At 40.8% G+C, this 20319-nt stretch overlaps 2 protein-coding genes, 1 long non-coding RNA gene, 1 other non-coding gene and 2 pseudogenes across 4 annotated transcripts; 2 read left to right on the top strand and 4 right to left on the bottom strand.

Moving 5' to 3' along the window:
- The first annotated feature begins 314 nt into the window (after nt 1-314).
- On the top strand, nt 315-1078 carry LOC148933288 (uncharacterized; annotated as a pseudogene).
- A 4475-nt stretch (nt 1079-5553) lies between these two features.
- LOC148933287 (NDR1/HIN1-like protein 1 pseudogene) lies at nt 5554-5877 on the bottom strand (annotated as a pseudogene).
- A 3571-nt stretch (nt 5878-9448) lies between these two features.
- LOC125218718 (uncharacterized) lies at nt 9449-10058 on the top strand. Its single transcript, XR_007176010.2, has 3 exons — nt 9449-9678; nt 9753-9799; nt 9877-10058. It is a non-coding gene; the product is annotated as an uncharacterized LOC125218718 (long non-coding RNA).
- A 61-nt stretch (nt 10059-10119) lies between these two features.
- Nucleotides 10120-13018, bottom strand: LOC125185379 (receptor-like kinase TMK3). The gene is made up of 2 exons (XM_048081907.2): nt 10751-13018; nt 10120-10668 (listed from the first exon to the last, which is right to left on the bottom strand). The coding sequence occupies exons 1-2, from the start codon at nt 12888-12890 to the stop codon at nt 10223-10225; spliced, it is 2586 nt and encodes an 861-aa protein (XP_047937864.1). The 5' UTR covers nt 12891-13018; the 3' UTR covers nt 10120-10222.
- A 496-nt stretch (nt 13019-13514) lies between these two features.
- TRNAE-UUC (transfer RNA glutamic acid (anticodon UUC)) lies at nt 13515-13586 on the bottom strand. The gene has a single exon. It is a non-coding gene; the product is annotated as a tRNA-Glu (tRNA).
- Nucleotides 13587-16151: 2565 nt separating this feature from the next.
- On the bottom strand, nt 16152-18164 carry LOC125223749 (aluminum-activated malate transporter 2-like). Its single transcript, XM_048127038.2, has 6 exons — nt 17865-18164; nt 17635-17775; nt 17275-17547; nt 17022-17128; nt 16801-16944; nt 16152-16709 (listed from the first exon to the last, which is right to left on the bottom strand). Exons 1-6 carry the CDS (start codon nt 18130-18132, stop codon nt 16299-16301), a joined length of 1344 nt encoding a protein of 447 aa, XP_047982995.1. The 5' UTR covers nt 18133-18164; the 3' UTR covers nt 16152-16298.
- Between the last annotated feature and the right edge of the window lie 2155 nt (nt 18165-20319).

Below are 20319 nucleotides of genomic sequence, written 5' to 3'. Positions count from 1 at the left end.
GCTCTGATACCATCTTAAAGATGGTAATCGAGAGAGGTGAGCTTCATAGGGCAATGCATATTGGAAAAGCGTTGAGAGTAGAAGATAGTTTATTGTATTTCTGTTGTGTTTTACAATGTATTTCAACACCTCATTATATAGGTGTGAAGATATGCTATCTATGGAAAACACAATCAATTGTGATTAATCTATTCTAGGACAATAATGCAATCAATTACTCTCCAATTATTCTCCCAATCTTCTCTCCATTTGATATTATTCTCCCAATCTTCTCTACATTTGATATGCTTTGACACTCCCCCTCAAGTTGAGCAATGGTATCTTCAATGCTTAACTTTCCCAATATTTCTTTGAAGACCTTTGGATGAACTGCTTTGGTCAATATGTCTGCAAGTTGTTCTTCCGAACGGACAAAGGGGAATTCAATAATTCCTCCTTCTAGTTTTTCTTTGATGAAGTGCCGATCAACTTCCACATGCTTCGTTCTGTCGTGCTGTACTGGATTTTCTGAGATACTAATAGCCGCCTTGTTGTCACAGAACAGTTGGCTCTTTCGAGTAGGCGGAAAGCCAATTTCCGTGAGCAATCTCCTTAGCCATAGAATTTCTGTGAGTCTACTTTTCATTCCTCGGAACTCAGCCTCGGCGCTAGATAGAGCTACAACCTTTTGTTTCTTACTCCTCCAAGTAACCAAGTTGCCTCCGATGAAAGTAAAGTAGCCTCCCGTGGATTTTCTATCCACTGGATTACTTGCCCAGTCAGCATTGGTATATCCATCAATCTCCAGGTCTTATCTCTTTGCTAGGAATATACCATAACCTACAGTACCCTTCAAGTATCGCATGATCCTCAATGCGGCCTCCATGTGATTAGCTTGAGGTCGATGCATGAATTGACTCACAACTCCAATGGCATATGCAATGTCGGGTCTGGTATGTGAGAGATAGATTAGTTTCCCGACAAGCCGTTGGTACCTCTCCCTGTCTGTAAGATCGGCTCCTTCCTCTATTTTCAAACCATGATTGGGAATCATCGGGGTGTCTGTGGGATTACATTCAAGGAGGCCTGTTTCTGCTAACAAGTCTAGAACATACTTCTTTTGCCTTAGGAATATTCCGTGTCTGGATCTCAACACTTCTATCCCCAAGAAGTACTTCAGTGCTCCAAGGTCTTTCATCTCGAATTCTCTAAACAAGTTTTCCTTTAAACTCTGGATTTCTTCTACATCGTCCCCAGTGATGATCATGTCATCGACATAAATGATCAGACATGTTATCTTGTTGCCTCTCCTTTTTGTGAAGAGTGTGTGATCGGAATGGCTTTGTTGGAACCCATGTTTGAACATTGCTTGGCAGAATCTTCCGAACCAGACCCGTGGAGACTGCTTCAAACCATACAAGGTCTTCTGTAGTCGACAGACTTCTCCTTCTCCAAACCCATCAGTGAACCCAGGTGGAACTTCCATGTACACTTCCTTGTTCTTGTCTAACTCTCCATGAAGAAAGGCATTGGTCACGTCGAACTGGTGAAGTTGCCAGTCTTTGCATACTGCTACAGATAGTAAGGCTCGCACAGTCTCCATCTTCGCAACTGGGGAGAATGTTTCTTCATAATCTACTCCATATACTTGAGTGTAGCCTTTTGCCACTAGTCTCGCCTTGTATCTCTCGATTGAACCATCTGCTCTTCTTTTTATGGTGTATATCCATCGAAATCCAACCGGCCTTTTCCCTTTTGGTAACGTGCATTTCTCCCAGGTGCCATTTTTTACTAGGGCATCTATCTCCTTCTTCATGGCTTCTCTCCAATGTTTGTGTTTACTGGCCTCTTCAAATGACTGTGGAATTTCTTCATTCTCATATAGGGCAGCTTCAAAAGCCCGGGCCATTTCTGACAGGTGACCTTGAGCAATATTTGATACAGCGTATTTTGCTTTTCTCCCTTTCCAGTCTGGTGAGTATCGTCGAGGAGGGATTCCTCTTGTACTCCTTAGGGGTAACTCGTATGGGTCACATGTGTCTCCACTTCTTCCACTGGCTCCACACTCCTCAATATTGCCCCTATCAAGATTAGTCTGTTCTGAAGGCATATTATCAAAATCTGAACTGTTTACCTCAGGAATCGAAGCCGAGGTTGATGGCCGGACAATGTCACTTTGTTCTCCGTCCTGTATTACAGGATTTGACGGCCCGGCGGTGCCACTAACTTCCTCAGGTGGACCAACGTCTGTGACAGGACTTGGCTGTGACTCTCCCCCTGTCTGGTGTTCCCTTGGATGTGGCTCTCCCCCTAAGTGGTGGTCCTCAATATCTGGTAGCCAATCTAGGAGGTCATTGTTTGGACTATTGTCTGAAGGTTGTGTCTCCCCCTGACTTCTAGATTGGCTGTAGAAGTATTCCCCCTCCACAAAGTCACAATTCATGGTGGTGTGTATCCGACGGGTTGTCGGGTCATAGCAACGGTAACCCTTTTGATTTTTCCCATAGCCAAGGAAGACACATTTGAGGGCACAAGGATCAAATTTGGAACGTTCGTGTTTTGGGATATGGACAAAGACCGAGCATCCGAATACTCTGGGCTCAAGGGATAAGGATGATGGAATTTCGAAGTGATGTGAAAAGGTGTCGAAGGGGGTTTTAAAGTTGAGTATTCCGGTAGGTAGGCGATTTATGAGATACACTGCGGTAGCTATAGCCTCAGGCCAAAAGGATTTAGGTATTCTGGATTCAATTAAGAGGGCTCGGGTAATTTCGAGGATGCATCGGTTTTTTCTTTCGGCTACCCCATTTTGTTCCGGGGTGTATGCACACGAGGTTTGGTGGACTAGTCCCTTTATCCTAAAAAATTCTTGCATTTTACTATTGACGAATTCTCCCCCATTGTCGGACCTAAGGATTTGGATTTTGTGGTTATATTGAGTTTGAATAAGGTTATAGAATTCTACGAACTTATCAAACACTTCATGTTTATGTTTCAAGAAATAGATCCAAGTCATGCGAGAGTAGTCATCAATAAAAAGTACAAAGTAACGAAAACCTTGGCCCCCAGTGATAGGGGCAGGACCCCAGACATCAGAATGTATCAAAGTCAAAGGAGATTTCATTCTCGTATTGTTCAACTTGAAAGAATGTCTATGGTTTTTGGCCAAAACACAAGTATCACAATGAAAAGATTTCATAGAAGTAGCTAATTCAGGAAAAAGTAGGCGAAAATATCCTAAAGATGGGTGCCCTAACCGACGATGCCAAAGCCAAGCCTGCCTGTCTGTTGGTCCGGGAGTCAGCATCATTGCAGCACTCTGTTGGGTTATCTCGTCCACATAGTACAGTCCGCATCGCTCAGTGCCACGCCCAACTATCATCCCCGTCTTGATATCCTGCAACATGCAAAATTGAGGTTGCATTAGTAATTTACAGTTTAGCTCTTTAGTCACATGACTAATGGATAGGAGCTTGTGTGATAATGACGGAACATAAAGACAATTAGAGAGACATAGAGTGGGCAAAATATTAATTGTGCCCGCGCCCATGACTTGTGCTAGGTCTCCACTGGCAGTTTGGACATAGGATTTTTTGGAAGTGGAGATAGATACGAAATCTGAGGCTTCAAACGAAATTGTGTCTGTCGCCCCACAATCAAAGATCCAGTGAGGGTCTTTCGGGCCTGATGTGGATGTTGAGGAGCAAGCTAGGGCATCGAAGGAGTTTTGACAGGGTATATTCGGTATGTATTTGGTATTTCCGGAAGACTGGGGTGTTATTTGCAATGTTTTTGCAAAATGGGGTTCATTCTGGTATTTTATAGGAGTGTGGGGTGGGTTTTGGGAGTTTAATGTGAGGCGGGGGTCAGTTCCGAATTTAGGGAAATTTTGGGGTATAATATAGGAAGAGGTTTGCTGGTGGGGGGGGGGGGTTTAGATTTGGGAATAAGTCTGGGGTGGATTTGGTGTTTCGGATATTCGGGAGTATTTAGGGGATTTTTTCTTAGAACCCTAGCCGCCGCCTCCCTTGCTTCACTGCTACCACCGCCGGCGAGGTTTTCAATCGACGATACTTTACCTTCTGACCATGATCTCGCTATGGAGACGGATGCCATCTGTGATTCAGAGCGGGTTGAGGTCGATTTTTCCTCCGGTCGGATCACCTCGCCACTGCTGTTGCCGCCACTGCTGCCCGCCGGTTTCTCGGTGTAGGTAGCGCGGTCAATGGCGACGGCGGCTGAAGCTCTTCCGCCTCCGCTGTTTCGACCTGCATTCCGAGCTTGTCTCGCCTTCTTCATTTCTTCCCACCACTCCGGGAAACCGTGGATGTGGAAACACGTATCTTTGGTGTGTTTCTTCCCTCCACAGTGACTGCATATCAATTTACTCTTGTCTTCTTCCCTCCGGTAGTTAGGGTTTCTTGGTGGTTGGTGATTTTGTACGATGGGTGTTCGACTTCTATCGAATACCGCAAGTCCCACTCCGATCCCGGTTTCTTTCGTTTCGGGATTGAGTAGCTTTTCGTTGACGGATTCTCGTCTGACTAGCCCGTATGCCTTTCTTGCAGTTGGTATCGGATCCATATTTAGGATCTCCCTCTTGATTTTTCCATATCGGAGGTCATCTAACGCCCATACAAATTGGTACAACTTGTGCCTCTGTGTGTTCTGGTTGTATTTTTCGATGCTAGATGGGTCCTCCATCGGATTTGGATCCCTAGTGTCAATTGAGATCCATAGATCTTGAAGCTTTTGCCACAAATTCTCAAGTGATAACTCTCCTTGTCTGATACTGTAAGCTTGTCTGTGCAGGTCTGAAATCTGGAATTGGTCGGCACCGCTTCCATACGTTGTGGCCAGACTGTCCCACAAGTTGTAGGCTGTTTCGTATTGGGAGACCTCGTTGACGAGGCTGGCGTCGATGTTGTTTATGATCCAGTTGAAGCAACAATCCTCCCGCTGCTGCCATCGATTATAGTTTGGGTCAGTCGGTGGGGGAGGATCTGTAACTCCGGTTACGTGAGATGCCAGACCCTTCCCACGGATGGCCCTTCTCATCAGTTTTGCCCATAAGGGATAATTATCCCCGTTGAGTTTATCTGCCAGGCGCACCTCGCCTAGTGATTCAATTGATGAAGGCTGTTGATTTTGGTTTTTCTGAGACATGCTCAGTCTCATAAATTCAGTGAATTGTTCGGCTGAAAGTGTTATAGGTTGGTTGGTTTTTGGAGGATTATTAGATTCAGAATCTGACATATTGTTGGTTGGGTTTTTGCAGGTTTCAAAAGGCTGGGAAAGGTATTCGAGACTGTGATGATAATTTTCTGAGTCTCAATCCCGAATGAACCTGCTCTGATACCATCTTAAAGATGGTAATCGAGAGAGGCGAGCTTCATAGGGCAATGCATATTGGAAAAGAGTTGAGAGTAGAAGATAGTTTATTGTATTTCTGTTGTGTTTTACAATGTATTTCAACATCTCATTATATAGGTGTGAAGATATGCTATCTATGGAAAACACAATCAATTGTGATTAATCTATTCTAGGACAATAATGCAATCAATTACTCTCCAATTATTCTCCCAATCTTCTCTCCATTTGATATGCTTTGACAACGTAGACGTCGATGCGGTCGTAGTAGATGCCGATCCTCTCGTTGGAGTTACGGGCGGCGAGGGTGACCTGGACGGTGGTGCTGAGGGTGTTGCCTGCGGAGAGGTTGAAGGCGAAGACGGTGGCGTATTGGAGGACGAAGTGGGGCTTGGAGGGTTGGAGGATCAGCCAGATGAGGAGGGTGAGGAAGAGGATGAGGAGTAGGAAACCGAGGCCGCCTATGAGGAGGAGGCGGTGGAGCTTCTTGCGTTCGTCGTCGTCATGGCCGCAGTCCTTGGCCGCCATGGTGCCGGCGGTGGTGGAAGGTGTTCTAGTGTGGGAGTGTGAAGGAAATTTTTGTTTTGATATTTTTGTTGTGTGTCAAACTATAATAAATATTGGCATTCTAAGTATATATCCTCTAAAAATAAGGAATTTAGGGACTATACATATTTTAAAGCAAAACTAAAATGATTAATTTTTATTTTAACTAAAAACAAAAATGCTAAGTACATAATTTTTCTTAATTTGTTCTCTTACATATTTTACCCTTTATTTATCTCTCTTTCTTATTCTTTCTTCTTAATTCAATAAATAATACTCCATTCATTCTCCTAATATGTGTCTCACTTTGATCCGATTTGAATTTTAAAAAATGTAAATGAAAATAAATTGAAAAAAATTAATGATATATGAAAGTGAGTGGAACATAAGGTACATTATCAAAAATATTAAAAATATAAAATAGTACTAGTACTGCTATAATTAATAAGGGATATACTACTCCCTCCATCCCAAGTTACTTGAGTCGTATTCCATTTTGGGTTGTCCCAAATTATTTGAGTCATTTCTTTTTTTTGGTTAAAAATAAAACATTTAATCTCACATACTTTATACTTTCTTTCACTTTACTCTCTCTTCTTCCTCTACTTTATTTTATTCTCGTCTCTAATTTCTTTAACTCACTAAATATAACTTTTTAAATCTCGTGCTGAAAAGAAATCCCTCAAGTAACATGTAACGAAAGGAGTATCAAATTAAAAAAATTGGGACACGTAAGAGTCGGAGGAGTATGGTACTTCATTCATTTCCAAAAGAAATCTAACGCATTCGAGTGAATATATATTTTGTGGAGAATAGTAGTACTCCACTAAGTTGGGACATTTGTAAGAGAAATAGGACTTAACTTAGGGCATCCGCATCGCTGACTCGATGTTGTCTCGGTCTCGTCTCGACAAGACGAGACAGCATCGAGACAGCGTTGCGACGCTCGTCTCGTCTCGACGAGACGCGACATCTCGTCGCGTGACGCGTGCCGGCGAGGCCGGCCTCGGTCAAATGACCGTTGGCCTCAAACGGTCATTTTTAAAATTTTTTTTTCTTTTCTTTTATTATTCTATAAATATACTCCATACTCCATTCACCATTTTACACACAAACACTACTCTCATTTATCTTCCATTCACTACACTCATCTATTCTTTTCTCTCAAATTGTTGAAAAAATGTCCGGCGATGGAAACTCCAGCGGCGGCGGCTCCGGCAGGCGGCGCTCCGGCGGGTTCGACTTGAACTCGTTCGACGATTGGGCGAGCATGTACAACTTTTGGGTACTCCCGGTTCGTCGCCGGGCACCCAAGCCTCGACCACTCCGTCGGCGTACCAAACACCACATTTTGATGTGGATGCATACTATCGTCCCTCCCCCCCCCCCCGAGGTACGGGCAATCGCCGGGATTATCCCAAATTCCGGAGAATTTTTTGGCGCCTGAACGCACTTTGCCCGACTGGGCAATAGGTGGAGGCTCCGGCTCCGGCAGGATCGACCTCAGGCTCGGTGTCAATGCCGAGGAGGAAGAGGAGGAAGAGGTTGTGGGAGACGGCACCCGTCATCCATACAGCCAAGACGAGACGTTGGCTCTGTACGACGCTTGGATCAGCGTCTCGTACGATCCTGTCGTCGGGAATCAACAAACCAACAAGTATTTTTGGAAAAAAGTCACCGAAGTTTACAACGCACGAAGGCCGAAGAACACCTTTGCCCGCAACATGAAGATGCTCCGCAGTCATTGGGACCGATGCGACAAAGATGTCAAAAATTTTTGCGCGATATACAGGGGCAGAAGAGGCGAATTATCAGAGCGGAGCCAGTGGAGCCGACATTCTGAGAGCGGCGTTGCGGGTCTTCAAAGACGACGTCGGTAAAGATTTCAAGTTTGTCGATGTTTGGTCGCAAGTCCACCACCTTGAAAGGTGGGCTGGCGGTGCCGAGTCGGGCTCGAAACGCACGAAACACACGGCGCGTGGCCACTACTCGTCTAGTGATGGCGGGGAAGGCAACACCTCACGTGAGGGCACGCCAACCGATGATGCAAGGGGGTCTTCTTCCGGTCACGGCGTCGGCCGCAAGGGACCAAGGCGGCGAGAGCGAGGGGGAAAGGGAGAGGGAGGGGCCGCGGCGAATCAAGCCAGGCGGGCGAGGGCTCGGTCTCCGACACGGGCACGGGCTCGAATACCCTAATGTCCATGTACCTGGTCGCCACGATGGCTGACCTTTCAAAAATGACTCATGCCCAAGTTTCAGCCCATATGGACGGAATTGAGTTTATGAAAGCTCAACTTGGTATAGGGAATCAATCTAACTTGGGTGCACCCCGACTTCGGGGGATGATGATTCGCCGGCGGAGAAGTTTTTATAGTTTAATTTAGAGTATTTTAATTATGTATTTTTTTATTTTTTAGGATTTTAAATTATGTATTTTTTTTATTTTTTTAGGTTTTTAAATTGTAATGTTTATTATTTAATGAAGTGTGTTTTTATTAAATGAATTTGTTGGAATTAAAAATAAAAAATGAAATTGAATGAATAGTTAAGAGATGGTTAAGAGATGGAGGGATGCAGGTGATGTCTCTTAGTTAAGAGATGAGCTGAAAAGTACAGTGGGACCCATGAATAGTTAAGAGATGAGACGGTTAAGAGACGGATAAGAGACACGGATGCGGATGGCCTTAGTTGGGACGGAAGGAGCAAAAGTATGTGACAAGATAAGGGCATCTCCAATGGGGACGGATGTCCCTCGCCTGCCCGATGGACTTCCCAAAAACACCTCCTGCCACGTCATAATGACCTCCCACAGCACTGACACGTCATAAGGATATCCCACTGCGCAGTGGCGGACATCCCAAGGACTTCCCGCGCGGACTTCCCGCAATAAAAAAAATTCACAAATTCACCAAATTAAACAATTTACGGAATTAAAATTTAGACACGAATACGGGGAAAATGCAACGATTTTATTTTAGAAAAAGCATACATATGCATTGAATGTATATAGTTTGCCGCTAGTCGAACGGGTGCAACGAGCCGTATATATAGAGTTTTTTTAAAAAAAAAATTAAAAAATGCATCAGGACGTCCACCGGCGACGTCCGTCGGTTTGCCACAGTACTTAACGTCCGCCCGTTGTCGCGACGGACGTCCCAGGAATGTCGCGGATCTCCCGTATCCGCATTGGACGTCCGCATCCTCCCCCTCCCACAAACGCCTAATGTGTCCCACGCGGACGCGGGCTTTCCGCACGGCGGTCCGATATCCGACGGGACATCCTCCATTGGAGATGCTCTATGAAAGAAATTTTGAATAGATATGGTGACGTTGTAAGTGTCACGGTAATCTGAAACGGCGGCGTCAAGCACATGGCCAAAAGCCTGTATTTGATATTAACGCAGTGTATCATATGTACCTATCTTAATGAAAATTGACTGCTTGAGCAATCAATTTACTGCTCGTCTATTTCCTCAATCGTCAATTTAACGCAGTATAAATCGCCCACTCTCCTCGTCTATTTCCTCAATCTATCTACTTGCAAATTCTCCTCTCAATCTCAATTGAAATCCACAGCCCACAGGTGCAGGTAGTCTGATTTTAGCCATGGTAAAAGTCATCTTCATCTTGCTGCTCTTAGCCCTCTTTGTCCAACACTATACTGGCTTCACTCTCTCTCTCTCTCTCTCACTTTCTCTCTCTCGTGCCGCTTTAATGCATTTTTCACTGCAAAAGCCATCTTCATCTTGCTGCTCTTAGCCCTCCTCGTCCAACAGCTTGCTGGTCTGTCTCCATCTCTCTCGCTTTGTAACGCAAAAAACTGCTCTATAACTTGCTTATATGTTGATATTTTGCAGAATACTTAAGCAGGGTAGCCAACTACGCCCAGATTATGCACCCACAGGTTTATCTCCTACAAATATTATGTGTGTAAATAAATGGTTTGTTGGTTTGGTTTTAATTTGGATGGAAATGAAGCAGATACTTTTGAAGAAACTCATCCCAGAACTTGCCACCTCCAGCAAGGAGGACTGACGGCTCAGGCGTCCTTAGCTTGTGATTTTTTGGTTGTCTGAATCAGATTAGTATCCAATATGTACTATGCAGGCAGATTATGTAATAGTATTATGTTTTAATGAAAATCTAGCAGGAAATCTATTTAACAACAACAATTTTGCTTTCATGTTTCATGCATGAGTATATTTTCAATCTTAACTAAACCAATTAAACAAATCAAACCAATTCATGATGATTATGAAACAAACCACATTCAAGTTCCAGTTATCAAGAACATATGAATTCACTTTTTAGAGAGAAATCTGTATTGCTAGTGGTGTGATTGTGAAGGAGCATCCAAAGCAGCAACCCTGTCTTCCTCTTTCCAGCTCCTGACCAACTCGGGAAGAGGCATCTCCGACCTAGTGCTGGAGCACCGGCTCATCCCCTCATGCGGCCTCCACGTCTCCACCAACTGTGCAAGCACGCTCACCGCGTACCCCATGTCAGCGCGCCGACTAGGATCCTTCACTGTGCAATGCCCCGCCAGCTCAGCAACCGCAATTATGCTATCATGCCCATCCTCATCCACATTCAAAGCAGGATCCACACAGGCCAGCAGAATTGCCCTGTCCTCTTTTATCTTCCAGAACCAATCCACCAAATACTGCTTCTCCTCTGGCCTCTGCTCGTCCACCGCCACCAACCCCGTCACCAGCTCCATCAGTATCACTCCGAAGCTGAACACATCCACCTTCGTAGTGATCTTCCCCGTCACTACAAAAAAGCTCATAAATTAGATCTAATTTTATAACATTCTACAAAACTGAAAGTTCAAGCTATAAAATTTGATGCACACCCGCGTATTCGGGGGCGAGGTAGCCAAACGTCCCCGCCAGCCTGGTGGCGAAGGATGTCCCCGTGTCGAGGGCTAGCTTCACCAACCCGAAATCAGAGACCTTGGCGCGGAACTCATGATCCAGGAGGATGTTGGAGGACTTGAGATCGCGGTGGATGAAGGTATAATGCGCCATGGAATGCAAATACTCAACCCCTTTAGCAACATCAAGAGCAATTATGAGCCTTTTACTCCAAGACAGAGGCTCTAAATGCATCGTCTCCCAATAGAAAAGGTGTCTGCTTAAAGCGCCTTGAGGCATGTACTCATAAACCAGAAGCCTTTCGTTTCCCTCCCCAGTGTAGCCCAGGAGGGAGACGAGATGGCGGTGGCGGACAGAGGAGAGGACCGAGATCTCTGTTTGGAATTCGCTTGTCCCCTTGTCACTCATCACCCCGGATTCCATCCTCTTCACAGCCAGCATAGTGCCATCTTCGAGCTTCCCCTTGTAGACGACGCCAAAGCCTCCTCTCCCCAAGACATTCTCCTGCGCGAAGTTGTCTGTCACTTCGCGCAGTGATGAGAGGGAGAATTTTGGACTGGTGCTGGCGTCAAGAGTCCGGATCCCACCACTAGCCTCTTTGGCAGAGGATTCCACATCACCATTTTTGCGACGTCTTCTCTTCATAAAACAGAAAATGATTGCAAGAACTGCAACAAGAGTGAGTAGTGCAGCAGAAGCCAAAATGATTCCGAACCTTGATTTTGTCGAATGCGAAACATTACCATCAACATCAACTTCAACATAAGAATCAACATCAGAACTCGGTGAAGAGGAAGTGTCATAAACTACCTCAACATTGGTAGGGAATTTAGGCAGTGGGACCTCCAAATTATTGCCTCTTAAATCCAATAGCCTAAGTGACCTCAACATAGTTAAATTCTGTGGGAGTCTGCCCTGCAAAGAGTTGCCTTCCAAGTGAATCTCCACAAGTGAAGATAGGAGGGAAAGCGAAGGGCTAACCGTGCCATTAAGCATCATATTCTTCATGTTCACAACAGAAACCTCCTTCCTCGGGTTGCAAGAAATCCCCCACCACGGCCCTGCACACGGATCATTCCCTTTCCACTCAGAGGCAAGCGCAACCGGATACTCCACAGATTTGAGAAATTCCAAAAGCGCGTTAACTTGTGGGTCACACTGCAAACCAGGGTCGGATTGACAGAACGAATTTGAGGCATATGAAACTTTAGCAGCACCGAGCCTAGGCATTGTACCCATGAACATGTTATTGCTCAAATCCACTATTTGGAGGTTCAAACGGGCCAACCCCGGAGGGATTAGGCCAACGAGCTGATTTCCATTCAGATCGAGCTCTCTCAACGACGTTAGAGAGCCAATGCTTTCAGGAATGGGCCCTGTGAACTGATTCCCATGTAGCCATAACGTAGTTAACAAAACCATGCTCCCAATCACACCTATGGAGCCATTCATCCCACCATATTCTTGATTGTTCAGCCACAGAATCTGCAGCAACGAGCCAGAGAAGCTCGGGGGTATCCCACCACTGAGCCTATTAGACGACAGCATCAACGAACTGAGAGACGAAAGCTTCCCGAAAAAGGAAGGAATCTCTCCAAATAGGTTGCAAGAGGAGCAAGAAAAGTTCACCAAACGCGTGCAGTCGGCTAGATCAGTCGGTATAGACCATCCAACACTCTGATTGAAAGGATTGCTATCCAATGCTAGAACCATCACATTGCTTAATCCGCGGAAGAAATCAAGAGGGATTGTTTCAAATTGATTCAAATTCAAGTATGCATACTGCAAATTGGACAAGCCACTAAATGAGGGAAGATTTCCATTGAAACGATTGTTTTGGAATCCAATGTTCTTGAGCTGGCTGAGCTGATTGAGATTCGGGGGCAACGGGCCCTTGAGCCCGAGGCCCTGAACCTGAATCGCGGTGACTCTGCCGTTGGAGCAGCCGATGTGAGGCCAAACAGGGGGCCCGCATGGATCTCTCTCTGTGTCAGGCCATTTGAGAAGATCTGGATTATGCAAACCCTTTTTGAAATCACTCAGAATCTTGAAATCGTTGGGATTTGTGACGGCAATGGCACATCCAAGAAGGAAAAATAGGAGCGCCAATCTTTTCATTACATCAAATTTATCCGGACACTATATGGTTGGTAATAATACGACATGAAGTGATCAAGAAATTAAGGTGAGACGAACCTTGGTGATGAGTGATGAGCTGTGACATGACATGCATGCAGATTTGAACAATTATTGGATTGGTGGAGAGTGTTGATTTTTGGGGAAAAAGAGAAGGGTGAGATGCGGTGGATTTTGCATGGTTTCGGGTTGTTGTTTAAGGGTTTTGACATTGAATGCTCAAAACCGAAACTCGATTTGTGCATAAATTCTATCGCCATCACTCCCCATTTCGACTTTGAGTTGTTTTCATCATTTTTACGAATATATTTCTCGAGCAAAGTTATAATTTTGTTTAATGAAAGTATATTGGTGTATTCTTAGTCATATGATAGTAGTAGTAATTACTAACGTAATGCTATCCGTATACATGCGTAAATCAAATTGTGTGTAACGCACACTGTTCTATTTTCCGGCAAAGGAATTAATTTAGGTATCATTATATGATTAGATGTACTAAGTCGGTAAAAAGTATTTAATCTATTTCAACTAATTTATTAACGAAATAAATAGACTTTTAAAAGAGTAAATTTTGAGAAAAAAGATACAGCAACTAGCGCAAAAATATTCCGTTGCCGGGAATCGAACCCGGGTCTCCTGGGTGAAAGCCAGATATCCTAACCGCTGGACGACAACGGAACTGATGATGATTTTCAAATTATTATTTATATACTTATAACTTTACAACTTTCGCTGTTTTGGTATACTTCAACGACGGCTTGGTGGTAATGTTTTAAAATTTGGAACAAATCGACTTGTTCATTAGCGGTTGAGTGGGAAAATTTTATGGGATTTTGAAGGGCTCCATTTGTGACTTCGAAAAATAGTCGATATGATACATATGATGACTATGATATTGTTATTGTAAACAAAAGAAAAGAGGGGTAATGCTTCATCACGACTACACCCAACAATTCGATTAAAAATAATACTCCCACCATTTGCAATATATTGTCTAAGTTTGACTCGGAATGGGGCATGGGTTTTAAGAAATGTGAAGAAAACTGAGTGCAAAAAAGTTAATGGAATGTAGGTCCCACATTTATATATTAGTTTTATAGTAAATGTGAGTGTAATGAGTTAAATTACGGTCCATTTACCAAAAATGGAAGAAAAAAAATAAGCAAAGTGAACAATATTTCGCGGACGGACTGAAATGACAAAACTGGACAATATTTCACGGACGGACGGAGTAATATCACTCGTAACTAATCTAGTTGTGATAAGTGTATTATGTAAAGGAAGAATAAAGTAGAAAATTGAAAAGGTAGAGAGATGAAAAGGGAACAAAGTACAAAGAGATAAGAAATGAGTTAACACTTACTCCTAAAAAGGAAAATGATTCCACTATTATAGAACGGGGAGAGGAATTATAAATCTCAATTAGTCGATTTATGTTACATTAAACTAATTTTAAATAAAGATAATGGTCGCATCTAATTATATTGGTATGAAACATATCCTAAAGCTATAGAATAAAATCTTATTCCATAGTTTGGAAAAAATAATACTATATGCATTGATATATAATTGATGGGTACAATTGATTAATTGTAGATTTGGTATTAATATACTCTCTTCGTTTCCGATTAATTGTCACTCTTTGATCGGACACGGATTTTAAGAAATGTAAAGAAAAATTTGTTAAAGAAGTTTGTGGAATGTGAGACCCATTTTTTTTTATTGATTTTATAATAAAATGTTAGTGAGTTGAGTTAGTAGAATGTGAGACTTACTTACCATTTATGATAAAAATTAATTGCGACAATTATTGAGGGACGGACTGAAATGAAAAAATGTGATAATTAATCGGGATCGGTGGGAGATCCCTGATATAGAAACATTGTTTCTTAAAGTCACTACTCATTGATTATATTTTATGTTGTCTACCAACTTCGACGTTTGTCTTGTCAAACTTCCATGTGGAAGAACGTGGCTTATGCAGAGGGCAAGACATATGTGGGAAGAAATAATTGAGTGGCTTAACGTTTTGTTGTTGCCTTGTTGTTATCATATTGTAGAGACATAATTAAATCGGTCTTGCAATTTCAACTGTCAGCACCGGCCTTTGACACCATTTCAAACCTTTTCATTCTAGCTCTCCACTTTATACATAATATAATACACTATAATCACGTCAGTTTGTAAATTATCATCTCATCAGCTATATAATGTCATGTACATTACCATTAACAGTCAAGGAGTAGTATCATATAATGCTCTTAATCATATTTATAAAATTGCAATTAAGATTTAGTTAGAATTCTGAGAAATTTATATACACGATACATTCACAAAAGATGTTATACTATGAGAAGGTAAGAAATTTTAGAAAATTTTATTTAATGTGTTAATTAAAGAGGGAAAATATATTTTAATATATTGACGAGAGAAAAAAGGTAATTGAGGTAAAAATGAAGAGAGAGAAAATGTAGTTGAATTTATTAATGATGATTTAGAAAAGGAAATGTGACCTTTTAATACTTCCTTCATCAACCATTTATAGTCTTATTTAATGTATTAAATAGAAAGAGAAAATATATTTATATTAACGGAAGTAAATAAAAAAAATGTAATTAATGATAATTTGTTTTTTATAAAAAGGGAAAATATGTTTTTTTTAATACTCTCTCAGTCCGCCATTTATAGTCTCATACACAGATTTTAAGAAATTATTTGACTTTGTAAAAATAAACATGAAAATGAGTTAGTGGAATGCAGATCTCACTTTTATAATAGGACTCTATATTGGTTTATAATAAAATGTGATTCTAATGATTTGGGTGAATAGTGGGCTCCACTTATATAAAATGGGAAAAATAACTTTAAATCACGGACATCCCAAAATGATAAAATGAGACATTTGTTTACGGACAAATGAAATAGAATAAACTATAAAAAAGTAAGACCTTTTTCACGGGGACGAAAGGAATATTTAATTTGATTGTATATCTTTTATAAAAATAATTTAAATAAAAAAGTTAATGCAAATTTCAAAATTTTGATTTATTATAAAGATATGATTTCTATAATAATTGATGGTATTAAAATAAATTAAATTTTCTTTTAGCATCGAGTATTAACCAACCTATCACTATGTTAACCAACACATACATTTTTGTTATTTATCAATATAAAAGGATGGTATCATAACTCTGTAAACAAAAATATGAACGTCCACAACGAAAATAGTAGTACTAGTACTGAGAATCAATAGATAAAAATGTATAGAATGCTTCCTCAAAACGTCCAAAATTCTTTAGTACTAGGACTAGAAGTTCCAGTAAGTACTATACAACACAAAAGGATTGTATATTTATTTGCTAAAATCTAGTAAATCATAAACACTCCTCACTCAACTACAATATTAATATGGGATCCTTCAATGCTAGGAGTTCTCTGCATTTTGTCGAAGCTTATCTCTCTCTTGACCTCGCGGTCAACCTTCTTGAATCTGGCCGACGAGGCGAGTTTGGCAACGGCCTCGTCGATCTTCATCGTACACCCCACTACTTCGATCAGCAGCGAAGCCACCGCAACTGCAGGAACTATGTCGAGAAAGTCGGCATCGGGCCAGAGCCCGGTTTTCATCAAGGCCTTGAGCTTCGCAGCAGCAGATTTCGCATTCACAACGTGGATATCACGTGATGGGGAGCATGTCATTGTCTGAATCCCCATTGCTAGCTCTCTCAGCGCAGAGCTGCTCTCTAAGATTATCTTCTTGCAAGCTTCTTTAATCTTTTCCCGATGCTCTAATGGCGTCTGCACCAATACGTACTCTAATTGGTTTAACTTTTTAAATTACACCAATCCTAATTAAATTTTTTTTAAAGATGGAGTAATTTAACTTTACCTGCACATCTGAGTTGAGATAAGAATTTAGTGCATCAATCTTGTATGCACATTGTCTAGTGAGAGAGCCAATTTGAACATATTGGTGCCATGGGTGACGGTACCTGAATTTACCGTGTCTCGGCTCCCATTTCGCAAAATTTACCTAACGTCAAAAAATATAACAGTGTTAGATGTTAAAATTGAATTGACCCTTATTTAATTTAGGTAAAAACAACGCACCAATGAGTCCTCGACGCCTTTAGAGTTGAGAACAGATTTGTAATCATTGAGCAACGCCTGGTTTTTGTCGTCTTTCGCTTCTTCTTGGAAGTAGACTCGTCCAAAAACTACATTAATTTAGTAACAAAAACAAACTCGTCAATCAACAGCTGGGACATTCCGCCGTAATTAAAACGACAACAAAGAATCAATAAAACGAAAGCACAGAACTGAATAATAAATTAGTAAAAAAAGTGTAAAAAGCGAAGCGAACCTTCCAAGAAAGTTCCGAGTTGTTGAATGTTGGAGGCGGTGAGTCTGTGAAGATCTTCACCAGCCCAAACGGGGCATACTAATGAGCAGACCAAAACGGTGGCGCTGCCGCCCACCAAGATGGTCGTCAGCCGCCCATAGGCCATGTCCCAAACCTCGTCGTTTCGATAGCCCGACACCGATATCAGACTGAATGTGAGGATGAATATCAGTAGCCCGTAATCATATCTCGCCCTTATCTTCGGGAAAAATCGACAAAATGTAGTCACAACAGCTGCACTTGAAGAAATTAATTAGTTTAATTAAACATTTATTTTCAACTACTACTAAAAAAAATGAAGTTGAATGATTATTAATTTACCTATGACAAAAACAGACAAACCGAGCAAGATGACTTGCACTTTATCGCCGGTATAACTGGCTGCATCGTGCGCCGCAAAACCCAATGCTCCGCCGAGCAGCGTCGCAATCGCTCTGTTCACCCCTTTTCCCAGCGTTGCTCCTGCAAAATAATTAATATTGATAATTGATTAATCAATACACATAACATAATTAAGTGGTGACATATAGAGCATCAAATGGAAGACATACCGACGGAGAATTCGAAGACGACGACGACGGTCATGACGGCCCACATTGCGTTAACGCCGAAACCATCGTAGAAGAAGTCGAAATAATAGAGAAGAGAAACCAAGGCTAAGGCTAGACCCACTTTGAATGCGTGGACGATCCTTCTCGGATCTTCCTTTGCCAGTCTTCGGGCTTCTGCTCCGACGCCGGTTATCGCATTTCCGATATTTCCTAAACGGGATTTCATTTGGTTCACTGCTGTCACCTTTTCTTGGTTTTGTGTTTCCATTTTTGCTTCAAGTTGTTTATTGAGTGGAGAATAACGGGTATTTATAGAGTGCGAGACGCCCACAGATATCCGTACGGATGTGTGTGTGAACATTAAATGGATCTTTACAGCAGTGCAGCAGTAGTTCACCAGAATCAAGTAGTTTACGCGTTATTGTTTTGGATTTTGCTTCGCACCGTCGCACACTAGTGAACCAACCACGTTTCCTTTTTTTCTGAATCAATACAAAAACTTATATTTTACTTCCTCTGTTTACTCATAGTTGAGGCAAAAATTTTCGGCACAAGTTTAAGTAAAAGAAAATGAAGTAAATAGATAAAAACTTTAGATAAAAAAAAAAATTAGAGAGAATAGAAGAGAAATTGAATAAAGTAGATAGAATAAAATAAGAGTGAAACAAAATATTACTATGTCATATATGAAAATGACTCAATTGTGAAGAAACTTTATAAAATAACAAAATGATTCAACTATAAGGGAAATGACGAAAGACTATTTTTGAATTAAAGAAACAATTTGGCCCGTAATCTTTGCGGAATTTTACACTCCAGTACTTGTTACAATGCATTAAAATGAAGATGCATTATAAGTATTAAAAAAGCAAAAAAGGGTGTTATTAATATAAAGTATAATGCTAATGAAAGATATTATTGCAATACATTAATTAGGATTTAATTATAGCCAATTGGGGTACATAATTTATTTTAAGCATTAAATTAATTTTTGTGCCAGTTGTTAATTATTATGTTGACTGTTCTATAATTATCATTACAATAATAAAATAATTCTTTAAAACGACAAATTTTATATACTCCGCCGTATGTAGTTGTTCAGTTCATCGGTTTTACATTTACCATATATTATGCATAATAAACTATATTATTCGACTAGACAAATACTAGTAATGAATGTTATATATATTCCCTATATTCGATTAGACATAGTAATGAATGTTATACTCAATTTGTCTATTAATAAACTTCTCATTTTGTCATTTACAACTTTTAGAAATAGACCCAATGACATCCCACTAACTTTATCTTACTCTATTTCATTTTGTTGTGACATATGGATTCATCGTTCCCTACAGAAAAAGATTACTATGTGATATTGGTGTGAAGAGAGGATTCGACTAGTCCCCATGCGGGGGGAATGCTATCTGACACAATGAGATGAGTTTTTGATCGGTTATAATGTGGGAAAAATATTACTCCAAATTCGACATCATTTTTTTGTGTATATTCCAATTTCCAAATGCATAATTCAAATTATTAAAATAATGATACATTCATGGATGGACCTAGTGTCCGCTTCTATTCAACCAATTTCTAAATTATCTGAACCTCCATTTTTTATCTCGACGATATTTATTCAAAACGTATAACAATAATGTAGTAATAGTATCAATTTACCCAAACCAAAACAGATCATGACTCACAAGCCTATAATTTCTGTTCCAATGTGGATTAAAGCTAGAGTATGAATCAATTGAATCCAATGGCAAAATCTATGACGCCTGCGATCACTAATTCATCAACGAAACTAAAAAAAAAATCTTCCTGGGGAACCTATGAGGTCCGATTGATACAACCTCTCAAATACACAATATCATCATTTTATATGCTACAAAGATAGGCTAGAATGAAAGCCCTACATCGAAATTCCATGTTACGTGTTTATTTTGCCGATTCAGCGCTAAATGTAATAAAATATTGAAGAAATAGATTCTTCTACTTTCTTCCTTAAAGTGCACGACTTATCACTTAAAAATGAATTATTTATATCTTCTACTATTAGTAATAGGTATGGACATAACATTATACAACTTGGAAAGTTAAAGGTTAACATGTAACAAATCTAGCTATAATACAATTCCTTTTTTCTGTCACTTGAATGTATAGATGTGCTTAGGAGGTCAAAAGTATTATGCCATATGAGATCCTTACGGTGAATTGAACAAGTTTTTTGTATTTTACCCTTTTATCGAATCTCATACACTTTTGAAGTATTTGGGACTACTTTAGATGTCTAACTAAATTTCGAATACCATAGTTAGCCAAATTTTCAACCGGAGTACCGAAATTCTCAATAAAGTGTCTAAAGTCATTTCTATGCAGGTGTTACATAATGAATGTAGTTCAATTCAAAAAGGCTGTATTTTGGCAAACTTAGGTCGACTTTCCTATT

The sequence above is a fragment of the Salvia hispanica genome, chromosome 1, assembly GCF_029641045.1.
Source record: "Salvia hispanica isolate PSC_SH4W2 chromosome 1, Shi_PSC_v1, whole genome shotgun sequence".
Classification (NCBI taxonomy): Eukaryota; Viridiplantae; Streptophyta; class Magnoliopsida; order Lamiales; family Lamiaceae; genus Salvia; species Salvia hispanica.
The sequence above is the reverse complement of the archived record's forward strand: the minus strand, read 5'-3'. Positions and strand labels throughout refer to the sequence as shown.

Excerpts from the sequence above, each read along its gene's own strand:
- LOC125223749 (XM_048127038.2), bottom strand. The coding sequence starts at position 18,132 with ATGGAAACACAAAACCAAGAAAAGGTGACAGCAGTGAACCAAATGAAA. Across the intron at positions 17,548-17,634 it reads TTTGTCTGTTTTTGTCATAG|CTGTTGTGACTACATTTTGT; the intron begins GTAAATTAATAA and ends CTTCAAGTGCAG. Across the intron at positions 16,945-17,021 it reads AAGGCGTCGAGGACTCATTG|GTAAATTTTGCGAAATGGGA; the intron begins GTGCGTTGTTTT and ends TTTTGACGTTAG.
- LOC125185379 (XM_048081907.2), bottom strand. The coding sequence starts at position 12,890 with ATGAAAAGATTGGCGCTCCTATTTTTCCTTCTTGGATGTGCCATTGCC. Across the intron at positions 10,669-10,750 it reads CCTCGCCCCCGAATACGCGG|TGACGGGGAAGATCACTACG; the intron begins GTGTGCATCAAA and ends GCTTTTTTGTAG.